Source organism: Neoarthrinium moseri, assembly GCF_022829205.1.
Source record: "Neoarthrinium moseri strain CBS 164.80 chromosome Unknown scaffold9_Wmoseri_CBS_16480, whole genome shotgun sequence".
Lineage (NCBI taxonomy): Eukaryota > Fungi > Ascomycota > Sordariomycetes > Amphisphaeriales > Apiosporaceae > Neoarthrinium > Neoarthrinium moseri.
In genome coordinates, this window is record NW_026055123.1 from 31744 (window position 1) to 49064 (window position 17321).

General features: G+C 52.8%; 7 protein-coding genes across 7 annotated transcripts; 5 read left to right on the top strand and 2 right to left on the bottom strand.

Annotated features, from left to right (window-relative positions):
• Positions 1–1077: 1077 nt before the first annotated feature.
• On the bottom strand, positions 1078–3558 carry JN550_003597 (uncharacterized protein; the record flags this gene model as incomplete). Its single annotated transcript, XM_049315019.1, has 2 exons — positions 1078–1323; positions 1405–3558. The coding sequence occupies 2 exons, from the start codon at positions 3556–3558 to the stop codon at positions 1078–1080; spliced, it is 2400 nt and encodes a 799-aa protein (XP_049174167.1).
• A 1014-nt stretch (positions 3559–4572) lies between these two features.
• JN550_003598 (uncharacterized protein) lies at positions 4573–5616 on the top strand (the record flags this gene model as incomplete). Its single annotated transcript, XM_049315020.1, has 1 exon — positions 4573–5616. One exon carries the CDS (start codon positions 4573–4575, stop codon positions 5614–5616), a length of 1044 nt encoding a protein of 347 aa, XP_049174168.1.
• A 906-nt stretch (positions 5617–6522) lies between these two features.
• JN550_003599 (uncharacterized protein) lies at positions 6523–7246 on the top strand (the record flags this gene model as incomplete). Its single annotated transcript, XM_049315021.1, has 3 exons — positions 6523–6902; positions 6967–7128; positions 7192–7246. The coding sequence occupies 3 exons, from the start codon at positions 6523–6525 to the stop codon at positions 7244–7246; spliced, it is 597 nt and encodes a 198-aa protein (XP_049174169.1).
• Positions 7247–8018: 772 nt separating this feature from the next.
• JN550_003600 (uncharacterized protein) lies at positions 8019–9025 on the top strand (the record flags this gene model as incomplete). The annotated part of the gene is made up of 2 exons (XM_049315022.1): positions 8019–8253; positions 8316–9025. 2 exons carry the CDS (start codon positions 8019–8021, stop codon positions 9023–9025), a joined length of 945 nt encoding a protein of 314 aa, XP_049174170.1.
• A 193-nt stretch (positions 9026–9218) lies between these two features.
• Positions 9219–10166, bottom strand: JN550_003601 (uncharacterized protein; the record flags this gene model as incomplete). Its single annotated transcript, XM_049315023.1, has 4 exons — positions 9219–9694; positions 9760–9861; positions 9947–10057; positions 10163–10166. The coding sequence occupies 4 exons, from the start codon at positions 10164–10166 to the stop codon at positions 9219–9221; spliced, it is 693 nt and encodes a 230-aa protein (XP_049174171.1).
• Positions 10167–13988: 3822 nt separating this feature from the next.
• Positions 13989–14417, top strand: JN550_003602 (uncharacterized protein; the record flags this gene model as incomplete). The annotated part of the gene is made up of 1 exon (XM_049315025.1): positions 13989–14417. One exon carries the CDS (start codon positions 13989–13991, stop codon positions 14415–14417), a length of 429 nt encoding a protein of 142 aa, XP_049174172.1.
• Positions 14418–15294: 877 nt separating this feature from the next.
• On the top strand, positions 15295–17284 carry JN550_003603 (uncharacterized protein; the record flags this gene model as incomplete). Its single annotated transcript, XM_049315026.1, has 3 exons — positions 15295–15863; positions 15920–16512; positions 16566–17284. The coding sequence occupies 3 exons, from the start codon at positions 15295–15297 to the stop codon at positions 17282–17284; spliced, it is 1881 nt and encodes a 626-aa protein (XP_049174173.1).
• Between the last annotated feature and the right edge of the window lie 37 nt (positions 17285–17321).

The following is a 17321-nucleotide window of genomic DNA, read 5'->3' on the forward strand; positions in this document are numbered from 1 at the left end:
GGGGTGTGGATGGAAGCTACCCACGCAAGATAATTAATGTTCGTAGACAGGAAGCTAGCAACCAACCTGCGGTTCAGTGACTACACCTCCCTGGTGGCGGAACAAAGCAAGCTTTCTCAGCATCCACAATTCAAGAAGTAAAATAAAACACCTATGTGAGAGAAAACAAACACCAAACTCTGCCACAGGAATCTCTACACAGAGCCTCTTGGATACCCGTAGCTCTGGCTCTGATTTGCGAGGTAATTATTCTCCACAATACTTACAGACGAAGGATGCCGACCGCGCGCTCTATTCCGAGGAACATATCATCAACACTGCCGAACCAATATGCCAGACGATCTACTGAGTAACCCGCACAAGGATCGAGATCTGGGTCCAGTATTTGACTTATGGCGCGCGATGGCTTCAACCATGACAAGAATGACAAGCCCGATACTCGATGAGTTTGCTGAAATCGGCAGCCCGGTGGGCTCCAATACTATCGGGCCAGCACCATCAAGTCTCACTCAAGCCACCTTTGACACCGACGGATTCTGCTTCTGTTTCTTGAATGCATTGGAGTACAGGAGAATATTCGGTTCGAGTCAATGCAAGCAGACTAGTCCAGTTTCGGGGCGAGCGCCATGGCTTCGAGCATGGTTCACTGTAGGCAGATTCCTAAGCCGCCCACCAAGCTTCATAATGGATCCGAACAGAAGCCGTGCACAAGAGTAATATGAAGCATGGGAACGCATAATCTCATTCACTACCATATTTCAGCAGGCTATGGTTTGCAGTCCAAGACTGCCGCATCTGGCCGCGTCTTTCATCTCTAGTACCCCATTTTTCTTGTCTTGAGCGTAAATAGCATCAAGCGTGATCCCCAGTAGGCACAAACCATGATTCATCATCAGACGCTGTTCGGGGCCGTTGATCATCCAGCTTTCGATGCGACCGGCCTGGCCGGCTTCACCTCCATCTCTCTCTCCCGCCACCCCGCTGCGTGTGTCTCGGGCCACGATCGCGGTCTGGTTTACGGTGCTGGCGTTGGTTTTCCTTCCCGCTAGGTTGTGCAGCAGTTCCCTTGCGTCCATCCTAGCGTGCAAGAACACCACGCACTACACCCTTCAGCACAGGCTTGGGTTCAAACGCACGCTCGCCGATGTTGGTGGGGCCTCCCGCGCCCTCCTGTAGCCAGCGTGCGAGCAGGTCGTTGCTCTCCTTCGGCTTGACGCTCTGGTCGCGCGTGCCCACTGTGACGTGTGCGATGGGGTTCACTGTGGTCCAGTTGGGATCGAGGATTCTAACAACAATCGACATGACGCGGTCATCGTAAACAACCTGGGATAAATGTCAGACTTGATACCATGCCAAAAAAGATATCATGGGTGTGAGTTGTCAACGGGGGTAAAGGGTACTCACTCGCTCCAGCTCAACATCACACTCGGCAATGCGACCTCCGTTGGCAGCACTCTGCTCTTCGAGCTTGCAGTATTCTGCCCATTTCTCAGAGTGTTGGGGTTCCTTGGAAACGGCTCGGTGCATTAAGGTGATGTGGAACTGTGGCTGAATGCGACGAGTCTGCTGTAGCTGCTTGTAGAACTTTGAAGTTTCGGCATCGACGTCCTTGAAGCTAGACTCAAGTAGAGCCGTGACGTCCTTGGCTGGCACAGAGATGGACATGTACTCTAGGGGCTTCTTCTTCGGGGTCTTGGGCTGCTGGTTCTGCACGTTGTTCTGCTTGTTCTTGCCGCCTGAGTGATAGACAGTGTGCCGAATGTCGGGTGTATAATTTTCGATGGCAGCCTTGACCGCCTCGTCCATCTGCTCTCCGCTGGGCATGTCTGGCAGCAGCCGAGGGTACTTCCTGTGGAGTTCGTTGACCATGGTCTCCAAGTTTTCACGGCTGTCCTTGGCAGGGTCAAGATCAATGACAAGGTCGAAACCGTCGTCGGGCGAGTTGTCAGGATCGCAGGGTTGGAAGCGGTGTACAAAGTTTTCCATGATGCTGACAACCTTGGCCTCATCCGTGGCTGCCTGAATGGTTTGATGGTTATTACCTCGGGCAAGCACGCGGTCCCTCGTAACCCGTCGCACCTCCTCAATATCGCCATGCGAATAGTTCATGGCTACAAGGCGTGCTTCTGTGTGTTGAAGCTTGATGTCTTTGATGATCTGGTCCCGCTCACGTCTCTCCGAGTTGTTGCGATCTGAGATAACCACAGGGTTGCCATCGGCTAGCAGTTGCATAACCTGCTTGACCATCTGCGCCGGACGACCCTTGCCGGTGATGTTGTCATTTTGCACATGGCCCCAACCGAAGAGATTGGTGAGAGAGACTGCCAATGTAGTTTTCCCGCATCCAATCGTTGCAATGGGGACAATGACAACACCAGAGGTCACGAGAGCACCGTCGTCGTTGCCGAACTCGTTCTCCCAGTTGGCCGCGTCGGAGCCCTTGAGGTTCTTATACGCAAGGAAGTCGTCTCGCAGCTTGATGATGCCGTGGTTCTGGTTGTAAAGCTTGCCAAGCTGCGGGTCCTGAGCCAGGCGCTTCCTGGCGTAGAGTAGGTACTCCTCGGTGATCTTGACGTGCTTCTTGAATCTTGGAGGCTTGCCGGAGATGAGAGCCTTGGTGCATTCTCGCCACTGGCGGTACATCAGGTAGGGTTCGTCGAACTTGTACTTCCAGAACCAGTCGTTGTAAGGGGTTCGCTCAGGATCGGATGACATACGGCACCGGATGACGAAGCCCTCCACGTCGCGGCCTTCGTGTGCACCAGTCTCCGCAACCCCCTCCAGGAAAGTCTTGACGGTCTCAATATCGTCAAAGAGCTGAACGCCAACCTTCCGGAAGCCCCACTCGTCGGCAAAGTTCTGGACGTGTTCGCTGGGGTACGTCATGAAGGTAGGCACGTTGATATTGATCCCATGGAGGTAAAGGCCGGCCTTGTCGGCGGTGTAGGCGAGGATATGCTCCTCGAAGTCATCGTCGCACAGCTCGGCTACGGCGGTAGCATTGCGCTTCTTCAGTTCTCTTGCCAAATCTACACGCGTCTTGCCGACAGCGGCAAGATGCCTGTCGACCCATTTCTCGCCCGCCATGGAATGGCTCAGCTCGACGTCGCTGCGGGCTCCCGTCGAGTGCTTGCTGCAAACAATCAGAGTATCATCCTCCAGGCCGCTGATGAAGATGATGCAGCCGTTCTCCTTCAGCGTGAGCTCATACGGGCCCTGTGTCCTGGAACGGAGGCTTGTCCATTTTGTGTCGGACGTCTCATCGACATTGAAGAACTTGTCGTATCCTCGCACAGCAATCTCGTGCTCACCCCGGCGGTTCTTGGTAGTGAAAAGGCCGCGGGCGTATGTGGGCAGGTCGGGCTTCTTGTAGTCCCAGTCCTGGAACCTCCACGAGTCGACGGTGATGCCATCAGATGACCCTTGGACCTTGAAGGTGGTTTTCTTGGCCCTCCATCCCCGCTTCCCCTTGCCGGTAGAGTTGTTCAAGCCAGCCACCAGGGTCTGGATCTCCTGAGGGTCCTGGTCCAAGTACGGCACCTTGAGCGCGGACGCCATGGCTGATCTGGAAATAGTGTGATGAGATCTAAGTGAAGAATTTGAGTCCGCTCTGAGGGCCTGGAGACTGAAGGGGCTCGGCGATGAAGCCAAGCAGGGAGATGGACAGTAGGGCGAGGTTGCAGAACACACTGACTGTGGCCCACAGTAGTCTGGGCTATAGGCCCTGAGCTGGGCTGGCAGTCTCGGTCTGATCGGCCTTGGCCACGCAGCAGAGACAGTTACTCGGTATAGGCAGGGTAACGCAGGTGCCACTTTCCCCCTCGTTCGCGGGGCTAGATTCGTGCAGGGTCCTATGATGGTGTCGGTGTTCAAGCCCGGCCTGAGACCTGGGGCTCACACGCAGTTTATATGAAGCGGCAGGCAGTCTTGGGCAGCTTCGCAGTCAATGAATAATAGTGATGGTATCCCAAGTGGCTTGTCGTCGGCATGAGTCACAACCTATCAGCTAGTCTGGGAGGCAGAAAATACTACAGCCCGGCGAAGGCGCAGGGCAGTAGTACCGGCGACCTGAGGGTAGTTCCGGTGCTAGAACCAGATCGTATGTGCTCGTGTGTGATCTCCGGAAACCTCTGTTTGAGCATGCATGTACTCCAAGACAGCCCTGGAGGTGAACCGTGAACCAACGGGTGTTTGCCGCATCTGCAACGCTTGCCCTTGTTTTATTGGTGATTGCAGCCCTATTTGATGGCGGGCAGCCGGCAGGTTGATGCCCTGCACTAACGTTTAGCGCCGACCTGTCCTGGGCCTGCCTACCCAGGTGGAGGCCGTCAGCTCAGCCTCAGCGGCCACAGCGAGGCAGGCCCCCCGGCAAGCCTGGCTGAGCGAAGCCAGACCAACGGCCCATCGCGGGTATGTGGCGCAGCTGGCTTCCCCCCTGCCCTGCACGGGCCTCCAAAATTTCTGGAGAGCTGTGAAGCTTCACCCGTCTTTCGGCATCTCGACCAGCCTTGGGCGAAGAACTGCAGTCAGGAGGGCAACCGGCGGCTACAATCACGCCGCAAGACTCACACCATGCCCGCACGACTCAATTGCTCGCCGGCCCGTGTCGCCGGCCGCGTGCTGCGACCCCAGAGCGCATCTTCTCTGTCGAGGGCGTCTGCTGCCATTCCAGCCGTGCAGCAGCAGACCGGCGTACCCTCAAGACAGTACGCTGCCGCCGCCTCCCCCATCCCGCTGGCAGCCCTCCGCCTGCCAGAGAACTACATCCCCCCGACCAAGCCGCCGTCCGCGCGCCCGGTCGAGTCGCGCAAGTCCCAGCTGCTGCGGTCCTATACCGCCCTCCTGCGGTCGACGCCCCTGATCCTCTTCTTCCAGCACAACAACCTTACGGCCGTGGAATGGGCCGCCGTCCGTCGCGAGCTGCGGAAAGCTCTCGAGGAGGTACCCAAACCGGTCGCGGGGCCGGACGGAGGCCTGCCCGTTGACCCGACCGACTACATCCAGCTCACCGTTCTGCGGACGCGCATATTCGACGTCGCCTTCAAGGTCGTTGAGTTTTTCGATGCCGAGGCGGCGGCGGGCAAATCAAACGCGTACACACACGACCTGTCGGCCACCGCGTACGAGGCTATCAAGAAGGCGAACCTGGAGGACCCGAACAGCACTTATGCCCAGATCAGCCCTCTGCTCACCGGGCCTGTGGCCGCCCTGACGATGCCTACTGTCAGCCCGGCGCACCTGGCTGCTGCGCTGAAGATTTTGGCACCGAGCGCACCGGCGTTCCCTGCGCCAACGAGGAAGAAGAACCCTGGTTACCACGAGCCTGTTGCCCAGAGTGCTTTTCAGAAGCTTCTCCTGATTGGTGGCCGCGTCGAGGGCAAGGCGTTCGACCAGGACGGAGTCAAGTGGGTCGGAGGCATCGAGGGTGGTCTGGACGGCCTGAGGAGCCAGTTGGTGTCCATGCTCCAGAGTGCCGGCCTGGGTCTCACGACCGCGTTGGAGGGCCACAGCAAGGGTCTGTGGCTGGCGCTGGAAGGCCGGAGGACACAGCTGGAGGAGGAGCAGAACCCTAAGAAGCCGGAGGAGGGAGAGGCCAAGGCCGAGGAGAGCAGTTGAGTGGACTAGACCTGTACTATATTGTAAGAAGCCCAATGTGTATACATGCGACTGTAATCTGTACGCCGATAGAAACCTCACAAGACGGAGGGAAATCCCAATCAAAGACAAAGCATCACTACAAGGTTGGCTGTACCCAACCTTGAGACTCGTGTCTGCAAGCCTGCAGTGAGGCGTTGTCAGTGGTGAGAGCCTGTCCTGGTGTTCCGGTCAGGTCAAGGCTCTCGTTCACATGATGATGGGTTTGTCCAATACATTTTAGACTGTACTGGATCGTTGGCGCAGTGAGATGCTAAAGCCATATAACAGGTACGCACGGCAGGCGTCGTTCCTTGGTCCACAAACCCATCTCGGTGGATAACGGCAGCGTGGGCAGGCTGGCAGGTTGGCAGGGGTCTGCTGTGGGAGAGTGACGCGAAAAGCCCGCTAAGACAAGACCCTGCATCTCGGTAACTGCCCCCAACGCCAAGCACTAACGTTAACCCAGGGAAACGGGAAGCGGGAAACGCCTGCCTTTCATTTGCGCGTCCGCCCTGCTGTCCTCCTACCCTGTCCTACCCTGTCCTACCCTGTCCTCGTCCGTGTCGCATGCCGCCGTTTTGTTTCGTCGCGGCGCATTCGCATCCTGTACTCAACGACATTCCGTACCATCACCACCTCCGACAACTTCCCATAGACTGAAGGCTTGTCGCGCCAGCTCCCAGATCTCTTGACCCGATCAGCGACGAGTTCGCTGTGTCCAGCGCAGACCATCTTCGTGGAAGCTGTGTGCGATTGACCTTCCCGAAGCTCAACCAAGCTATACAGAGAAGCTTCCAACCCGCGGAATCGACAGAGCTCGCTCCGCGCGCCAGCAACAACACAGGAAACAACACACCGCATACCTCTCCATCTCGGCCTCACACCATGGACTTCGCGCCATACCAGTCCTCGCCGCCCGAGAACTCGCGGCCCTTCAGCCCCGTGCAGTCGCCGAGCCCCCGGCCCTCGTACGACCGCGGCCGCCCTTCCAATGTCGCCTCTCCGCCGCCGCTGCAGCACCCGCAGCCCCAGCGCCAGTGGGCCTCTTCCAACATACCAGGCGCCTACCAGAACGTCGCCGCGGCCCCTGTCGGCGGCGCCGGGTTCGGGGGGTACGGCAACGAGGCCGGCTACGGCGGTGTAGATGCGTTCGACACGAGCCTCGGCGTCAGGCTGGACTACGAGGCTGCAGCCGCATACCTGGCGCTCCCGCCGCTCGGCGCCATCGTGCTGTTGATTCTAGAGCGGAAGAGCGATTACGTGAGGTGAGTCGGATTCCTGGACGGACCACCCCGGCTTGGGATCCATGTGCTAACGGCCGTGCCGCAGATTTCACGCCTGGCAGTCGAGTTTGTTGTTCACCACCGTCTTTGTTCTCCACCTACTCTTCTCTTGGTCGACCTTCTTCAGCTGGGTTATATTCCTGGGAGACCTGGCTCTCATGGCATTCATGGCGTTAAAGGCATACCGAGATGCGGACACATTAGACAGGTCAGTAATATGTCTCCAATGTCTCTCTTCAATTAGTGTCGTCATACTAATTTCGTGGTGTAGATTTGAGGTGCCTATATTCGGGCAGTTTGCAAGCCGGATACTAGACGACGAGTAGACGTAGTATTATGATTTGGATGATTTAGGAAGTGCCAGGCGGAGGGAGAGCTGAGCGAAGAGGCTGGCTGATGCATTAATATGTATGGGTTTCTTGGTAGATGTCACTATACCCCTTTTTTTTTTTTCAGGGCCGGCGTCCTTACAAGTCGCATATCGGCAAGACTTCCACTTTCGTGGATACGAAAGCATAGGACTCAATCGAAATCGCGACATGCCATCTGGTTGGAATCTGATCCTACGAAATTGGGTCACTGTGCTGGTCGGCTGGAAGTTAACCGGGCCGGTGTTCCACTAGCAGCCCTGTGAGTCTGTGCAAAGTGAGAGTTGCATTGATGTGTGTCATGAAAACCTCTATAGGCCTGGCTTCTTCACCAAAGGCACTATAGGCAACCCAGTGTGCCTTTTTCGTATCACAGATAGTCATGAAATACCTTCGGTCAGGAATTCGGACCAGTACAAGGCACCGGGGTACAAACCAAGGTCAGAGGCACTAGTTGAGCACCCCCGGGGGTATGCGATTGCGGAGTATGCAATCGAGGTGCACAATAGGGTGGTCGCTATCTCCCATTAATCAGCGGGTTGTCGTCGACCTGCGCCCCCGGCAACCCTGGAAAGCCACACAAATTCACCTGGGCAAGTTCTGACGTCGATACTCTCCGTTCGTTCTCATAATTCGAGACCAAATTGTTTGAGCCTCTCATCAGCACTGTTGCTATCATTCTTCTACCTCACCACCATCACGAAACCACCCGTGCTGAGACGCACCAAACATGGCGTCCCAGGACCAATTTCGTTCCCTGAAGACGTCCGGTGATGTTGGACTATGCGCACAGGTCTGCTCTACCATCAAGCAGAGATGCCCCGGCGTTGCCACATCCCTGGACCAGCTCTTCAATGAAGAGCTGTACGCAGCTATGAAGTCACTGTACGAGAAGAGACAGAGCCCATGGATCTCAGCTGCCTACCTAGACTGGTTGGTCGCAACTGGCGTTTGGAAAGGAAAGTGTAGGTCCAATTCGTTGTTCTCTGCCTCTCGTCATAGCTCGCTGACAGGATTGCAAATCCAGTCGTCGACAAGGACGTTCCGTGGGACACCCCGGCTCCATCAATGCGAGCCGCTCCAGGTAGCCAAGAGTTCTTCAACTACTGGCTCGAGCGTAACATCCAGGCCAACTATGACCCGACAGGAACTGAGAACAGCCGAACCAAACATGAGGATCACCTTCTTGTTGTCACACGAATGCGCAACCCACACTTACCCTTTATGTCAAAGCTGGGCGTAGGTGAGACGGAGAGTGAGGTAGAGCGGATCCAGGTTGACGCTCTCCTCGATACAGCCAGCTTGCAGCCGAATGATCTGCGCTTCGGTAGACGTGGCATCTACAGAACGGGTGCCGATGAAGCATCAGAGGCCTGTGCTCTCTTAGATGCTGCATACCAGTCGCGATACTCGTATATTACAGCATACGACGCTACCAAAGCCGAAATCAGGGATGTCAAGAATGAGAACTACAGATTGGACTCTCAGAATGAGAGACTCAGGGAGCGAAATGCCTCCCTGACAGGGGCACTTGAGGAGTGCGACCAGCAGTACTGCCTCATGGAGGAACAGAGAAAAGAGGCCAGCGAATGTATTGAGGACCTGAAGATGAGTTTGGAGGAGCACAAGCGGCGAGAAGCTGCATTGAGGGAGGTGTACAAAAGACTGGTACAACGTTGCCGCGACCAGATGGGCTCAGAGGCTCAATGTATCTTGGACCAGATGTACGAAGGCTGAAAAGTGGACCAGGGGTCAATGGAGGACTTAGGCTAGAGAATCGCCATATAGAATCGAGTGCTGCGCTCTTCTAAGCATGCATGAGGCCTATCTGATGTAGATACATTGCTTGCCTCTCAGCGGCACTCTAGTAACTCAACGCAGCAGACTGTAATCCATCGGTGCGAGTAGCACATGCGCCCTTTAAGGCATGTCAGGATTCATCTTCTGTCTTTACTCGCTTGGGGAGTGGCGCACCCTTGATCCATTCCTCATAGTCGTCGCGCTCCCGTTTGATCCTCGCCAGGTCTTCTGAAAGCCTCATATTTTCGTGCTTAAGTGTGTCCCTGGCTGCCTCTTCGACCTTCGTCGCTTCGTGTCTTGCTGCGTCAGCTGCGTGGTTGACTTGCTCCCGGCGTGCCTCGAGACGAACATACTCGGCTGGGATGGCGTCTACCTGTGCCTGAAGCGCCAACTTTTCATTTTTGAGCCTTGTAACCTCTTCCTTTTTGTTCTTGATCACCGTTCCGAGGGGCCTGTTCTTTCTCTCGAGATTCTCGATCTTCTGTTTCGAAGCCATTTTGTCCGCGAAATTACCTGCCAGTTCCTTCGCGACCACGGCACTGTAACGATCCTTGCGGTGGTCCGCCAAGAACAGGGCTTCGGCTTCTTTGACCCAGGATGGAGCCTCTGCATCAACTCTCAGCCCTTCCCACAGCTCATCCAGCTTATGGCGCTCATCGGGCAGAGCTTACGCAAAAGCTTCTCTGTCCGGTAATCTCGAAACTCGACAAACTGAACATTGGAGTCCCCTGAATCTTCGGATGGCATCTCAATCGGGAAGGCAGAACGGCCGTCTAGAAAAAAGAAAGAAGAAAAAAAAAGGAAGGAAGGAAGGAAGATTAAGGTCGAGTCGTGAAGTACAACATGAGCGTAACTTACCATCGTCCAACTCTTTGTGTGCCTTCTGTGCAATCAAACTAATGCCGCGACTGCGAGAGATAGTTGGATCGTGCGTACTGGAGAAGCGCTCAAGCAATGCTTTGATCTTACCTTTGCACGAGGTTCGAGTTTGTTGTGATGGCGCATGATTTCCACGTGCTGGTCTACTAAGCGGTCTATGACACCAACCAGGTCGACAACACGGCAGTCTCGTACCCATTGCGGGTACTTGTCAATTGTGGTGTTCTCAAGGTTCTGTCACCTTGGTAGCTTAATAGAATTGGCGGTGCTAAGATGTTTGTCTTGCAGGCTTACTCAAGCGATTAATCTTCTTGCTTTGCCCAGATTAAAAGTGCAGTATAGAGATGCTATGATCGCTGGATTTGACGCACTGTTGTATTATTATTGTAAAAGTGCTGTAATATTCGACAGCCGCAGTAAAACGGCTAACTTCGATAACCTGAGGGACTTGGGTGATAAGTGATCCCGGACTTAGGCTTTTCGTATACTCGGTCCCCAATTTTCGAGCCCTGCAAACTCCAGATGCAGCACTAATAACAGGTCACAACTCGAAACTTAAATAGTCAGCAAAACATCAAAGTGCAGTATCTAAGCTTGATCATTTGAATGCTTAAGAATTTTGACTTATTGATAGATCTACAATAGCATAATGGCTACCGGTAATAGCTTATTCAAAGTTTTCGAGCCATTGTCATGGAGAGAAGAAATGAGATCGTTGTGGAAAAAAAATAAGGAGGCCGAGAGGCGTGCTTGTTTTCTTGGGGACGCATCCATAATTTCTGTTTGCAACACAGACCTACACATCACCTTCTCCACCTTTCCCTGAGACGTGGTTTGTTTACCCAGAGCACTCTTTGGGTACTCCCTTGATTCTCCCGAGACGTGACGACATTCAGATTTCCTTCCTTCTGCCGAAAGACCGAAGGGTGCGTGCGAAGCATCCTCCCTGAGGCGACTCTTCCGAGACCAAATACTGGCCATGAAGCTCAATGCCAGGATGAAATCTACTTTTTCAACAATAGATCCAAAGTGCGAGTCAACAGTGGGACAAACAGTCTCGTGGACGTCTGATGACATGTATTATTATGACATTTTACAATACAGGCGATAAAAGAACCGAATTCACAGGCTTCAAATAAGTCTCATTAGCTCGGACCAAATCCTACGACTACCATTGCGGACGATTGAAAACAATCCCGCATATAACATTCCGCGACATAAAGAGTGTTGTGGGGATCGCGTGGTGTGGAACTTTAAAAGATTTGTAGGATATGCTGCAGAAGCCGCGGCCGACTAGGCCGCGAATTTCCATAATGGTTCGACTTATGAACATGGTAAGGAGAGTGATATGTGTATCTGAAGAATGCTTTGAGAATATGTGTCATGAGCCTGGCATTACCAAGAAACAAAGCAGGACGAATGCTAGAGAATTGTTATATAAGATAGCTGAAGAGCAGGAATTGAGGTATTATTTGGATTAGGAACGCTTGTTTTATAGGATTATCTACCAAATGCCGTCACAGTCATGGGCAATTACGCCGGAGGTCGCTCATATGCTACAAGCACTCTGAAGTCATAGGCGGACATATCTATCATCGCAGGCGCAGTGATGTTTATTGGTGCTGAGGGTTCTTCTATGACATCAATTAAACCCTACGGAGTAAGCGTAACTATTGGATTCGAGCTAATATAAGATATAATTGTCACTGAACTATATACTTTACGTAGAACTGAGCAAATGTGGCGTTGTGGTTGAAATTTTGCTTGATTGAAAGTTGAAGTACCTACCTGCAATTAGCTCGCCACGGAGGGTGGGTCGCCACACGTGAATGGACATTACCAATCAATCCTTAGAAAACCAGTACCAGGCAGCTACCAGGAGACATAAAATGCTGAAAATAGCAAGCAGCCAGTTCGGTCCTTCCGGATCATTCCTAATCAGGGTATCACTCCATCGCACGGTTGAATTATGGACTCGCTGTAATGCAGCGGCGTCGAATGTCGATGACACAGGTTGGTTACCATCATATATCCTATGCGAGGAACCATATACTGTCGTGTTGCTTGGAATAACATTTGTCGGGAAGTGCGGTTGTATAAACGATGGTGAGCCTCGGATAAATGTCCCGTATGAAGCTGAAAGAGGAGCCCCAATATATCCTGCACCATATCCCAGATCGTGTAATAGACGTCTATCAGCATCGCGGTCAAAGACGGGGACGGAATTCGCGATAGGAGCTGACTACGGCACCCGCTCGAATATACCGTGCCCCTTCAGTCTGTCAGTAAGTTCGGCAATATCATGCTTCCACAATTCCTTGGCAAGCCTTTGGTATGACTTTTGCTCCAAACGGAGATCATCGTCGTGCCAACAGGACCGGAGAATAGCAAGTGGTATCTTGTGGATATTCCTAGTGTTAACGTAGGTATTTTTCTTCATGGCCTTTCCGTGTGCAAGAACGAGGACATTATTGGTAGCTGGGTGACTCGCTGGGTGTATTGGGAGATAGGATTGTCGTCTAATGGGCTCCCGATGGCGGCTCTCGATCGGTGTGTCATCGAAACTTGTAACCTACCGCGAGTGTCAACAACGCTATGTACCAAGGCAGGCGTCGCACAAGGAACAGGTGAACTAACAATCATAACGGCCACTTCTCCTAGGTGAACTTGCCTCGAGAGCACGACAACTGGGTGGTTAGATATGCCGCTCTTTACCATGTCTGCTCAGAGCTCATAATCCATGTCACATCGGGTGCCGGTATCAGCCCTCCATTCATTCAACACCTGTTGAAAGAAGTCGAGATAAATATCATGTCCGTGGCTTCCAACATAGGTGGAAACATCAGCATGGTACTCAAGTCCGTTTGCTACATAGCATTGCTTGTTATAGACATGACTGTGTCTCTCAGAATATGCGAGATGTTATGGGTAGCATAGTTGTTTTTGGCGGCTCGATTATCAACCCTTCTTATGTTAAAGCTTTTATCATAGGTTTTTATCTGAGTTCCATTGAGGAAGCCCTACACAAGAATCACATATTTGTTGTAACGACGCAAAGCGTTGAACAGGGAGGCGGGCATAGTGGACAGCGGACGACCACCAATTAGTTGCGATCAACCTTAAAAGTAACTTGTGTCGATGGCCTTCATTCAGAAAGCGGCATTGCTGGGGACGTTATGTTGCTGACGGCGATTGAAACGTTTTATGCATGTATAGCGCCAAATCCCACGTATATCATTCACTCGTGTATCTGGGAACCATATTTAGTACCATCGGCCCGGTCCGCAGCTCTTATCACGTCCAATAGAGAACCCCGGGTAAAGTGACATCGTGCCACCATGACGCATTGAGCAAATTGTGGCATGCGTCTAATCCTTTCATACAATAATCTGTGCACTTCTTCGCCGATCTTGAGTTTATCTGAGCAGGATTGTTGAGTGGATCTGTACTGCGCCTCATTCAGGAAGGTAGCCATCCTGCACCCACGCAGTTTTTGCCGTTGTGGCTGGAAAATCAATGCAAGGCTCACATATTTCTGGTCAATTAGCTGCTGAAATGCCATAGCTGAACGGTTTCCCCTGTGCGTAAAGTTTGAGCACTTCCCTAGTGTTCATTTTGTACTAGAAATACACGCCACTTCACATTGATGTAAATACAAATAGTGTGCGAGCGACAACATGTGAACTGTAGAGACGTTTTAATAGGAATGCTGCCACAGGTAATCACGAAGAGTTAAGACGAACACCGCGGGAAATGCGGCGGCACTTTACATTTCTATGGCCTTGCCGATCTCAGAGTTCCTTGATACGCCCCGATCCTGCATGATTTCAACACGAGTATCCTTCAGCTCTTGATTCATCCTGCATGATATCAGCGCTACGATCCTGCAGGGTCTGAACCACCCTCCTTCAATAATCGAGCATGTATAAATGTCTGCACATGCGGCACATGACATGACGAAAGTGAAGTGAGAACATCTCATTCATCATAGACCGTTATCGCTTCATATTTCTACAGCACCATGCTTCGACCACTATTCTTAACAGCTGCATTTGCTACACTAGGTTTTGGTCTACCCGCAATTGACAAGGGTCCCGTGGGAATGGATCCTACCAAAGCCTTCAACGGCTGGATGACCTGGTATGACAAAGAGGGCGGCCTGGGCATCAAACCTGGTGCTTGCGGAGAAATCAATTACAAAAACCAGAAAATCGTCGCACTGAACAAATATCAGTTCGCCGAACTAAGCAACAGTGCAAACCCAAACAACGCGGCTGTTTGTCACAAGAAAATCCGCATCAAGCACGAAGGCAGGGAAACAGACGCAGAAGTCACTGACCAATGTGATGGTTGCGGCTATGGCGACATAGATGGCACGCAGGCTGTCTTCAACGAGCTTGTGGGTGGGCTGGGAGCCGGTAATGTGTCTGTCACTTGGTCTTTCAAGTAGAGGCCAGGGAATTACTTCTAAGTTAAAGCACCGGCGCCAAGTATGGAACGGAAAACAGGGGGCTACAATCCTAGGATAGCTTCTGGAATGCGATAGGCCCGCTCGTTTGGTGGGCACGACTGGTCGGCTTGCAGAATCGAACGGCGTTCTCTTAGGGTTAAGGATAGTAACATTGAATTTGCGGGGAGTTCTCACAATGTTTTATGCCTAGGAGTATCCTTGTCCGAGTGAAGAGTGCGACTTGAGGCTGTGACTGCGTGTGCGAGTAATGTTATGTGCAAAAGAAGCGACTCTGATTGGATCTCTGCTGTGTACAGTGTAATTAAGCTACGATGCTCGCACAGTATCTTCCCACATTCATTGGAAAGGTACTGGCGATTTCCTGGCTAGTACGATGCAAAGCAACTAGTAATCGAAGTAATTCATGGCTGTGAAGGTCACAACAAATTAGAAACACAGAGGAGATTGGGGTCAGCACGTCGATTTCTCCGTCCCCTGCCAAACCCCTGCCATCTCCACGTTTGTTCTTTGTGAAACACTAGCCAGCTCCCCTTGACTAATAAACAGACTTCCCACCTCTTGGCGGCTTTCTCCGCCGAGGGTAACTCACTGTAGCTATCCATGTCACATAAGGGATGGTCCGCCGGCTAGATTTCGAGCACTATAGTTCAGACGAAGTCTCCAGCCAAGCAAGAGCATTAGACCCAGCAGAGAGGGATGGTTCGGATCGAGAGCCGAGGGCCTTATAAGTAAACCCCATTAGTAGGTACCATTGAGATGTAGATCTCCTGGTCTTGGTTGCCATTCCATCATTCGTTTCAATTCGTCACGTTCTTTTTGCGGGTCAAAAGATCCGCTTGACTTTCTTTTCGCTATCATGCTATTCCGTTCCTTTGCGCTGTCGTGCGCATTGTCAACCATTGCCGCCGCGAGCCTCAGTGAGAGCTCCCTGCAGAAACATGTAGACTCTTTGACTCTGGACCATTCTTTCAAGCCAGTGAAAGAGGCGTACTGGACCAGCCTGCCGCACCATCGCCGAACTCCGTTTGCTGTCTCGCCCGACGGACAATCGGCTTATTTGGCGTACTTGGACTCAAGTGAGACCGACGTGCACGTCCAGCAGGTGGACCCGTCAACTTTCGCTGCTGTCGGATCTGCTGTCACCGTGACTGGAGGCAAGGAAGCCGGGGGTCTAGTCGCCCACAACGATGGTTTCGCTTTGTTAACCAACGAGGCTCTGCCGTCCGGCACCGCGGATGCGCCCGCTGCAAGCACCCCGGTGCCGGTGCTTTATCGCTTCACCAGCGGCCAACAGACATGGAAGACATTTCTTGGAGGCCCCGGGGTAGATGCAAATTTCGGCCTCGCCGCTTCACCAGATCTCAATGGTGATCTCGTTTACTCTGAAGAGGCGGGCATGTACGGTGCCTACTTTGTCATCACCGCGTTAGTCTCATCCTAGCCGCTTTAAAGTGAGCCTCGTTACTGAACTTCTTGTGTAGATATACTGGAGATGCTTCGGGCCATTATGGTGATAGCATCAAGTATGTCAAGACTGATGGTACACTTACAACGATCTCTGGCGCATCAAGCTCTTGGGGATGCTCGCACAATACTGGTATTGCCTTCGAGGCCGCCGATGCCGCACCATTCGCCAGTATCTGCGCGGAGGATCAGGGTGACATCTGGCTCAACACTGCAACTCAGGGCATGAGTGGTGTCAAGATTTCTAACGAGAACACCACCAATGGCGCAAGTGGGGAGGCAATGGGCGGCATGAGCGGTTCCTACAGCGGCCTCGCGCGCTTGATTGGAAGCGATTCTTACGTCTTTGCGTGGGTGTCCCGTGGTGCAGTGGACCTGACGGAGAACTCGTGGATGGGTAATGGCTACACCCAGTGCTCTAACCGGACTAATGGCCGCAACGTCGCCATTGCCCAGTTCACCGATAAGAACACCCTTGTTGGCGAGCAGGCATCATCTGTGGTCGGCGCTGCTGATGGCGACTCCCAAATCAACTGGATAACCCAAGGAACCGCCGACTGCTCAAATGCTCATGTTGCTGCCTTTGATGGATCAAGTGTCTTGGTGACCTGTGAGGCTCCCCAATCCTGCTAATACATTACCACTTCCTAACACTTGAAACAGGGGAGGAAATCGAAAATCCCTTCTGCCCGGTGATTGCTATGGGTTGTCAGGGTACTTTCACTGGCACTCGCTTCCAGCTCGTTACGAATGGTGCCAAGGTTGGCGATGCTCTTGTTGAGACAGATACTTACGTTGCCGGAGATATGGTGACCATGTCTGACGGCAGAATCTGCTGGCCGTATGTCAGCATGGTCTGGGACCTTTCTTCGCCTGTTGCATACGGTGGATCAACAGCCACCACAACCTCGATGTCTTTTGCTTGCATGAGCCTCAGCGGGAGCAGTGAAACTTCCGCGCCCTCGTCAAGTGTGGTTATTGCATCGTCAACTGTTGCTCAAGAGGAAGCAGCTACCTCTACTCTCGCCACTTCAACTTTCGTAACCTCCATCCGCTCCTCAACGACAGCCGCTGCTGAGACGACTACACCAGTCGTCGAAGCGACATCAGAGGTCTCGTCGAGTACTTTAATTCCCTCGGAGACCCAGATTGACAACACCTCAGTCAAGCCTTCCGATATAGTTGTTCCCAGCGCTATAGCAGCCCCAGTAACCACTCCCTCCGGCGCTCCTACAGCTGTCATTCCATCGCAGTCTTTTGTATCTTCTGGGCCAATTTCTAGCGGGTTGCCAAGCTTCAATGGTGGAAAAGGTAGCGGCTTTGGAAAAGGCTTTGGCAATGGCCGTAAGAGCTCGTGTGGCCGGCAGAAGCGTCCAAACTAGATGCGACAATGGAGCACTCAAGTACCTCAGACCGACG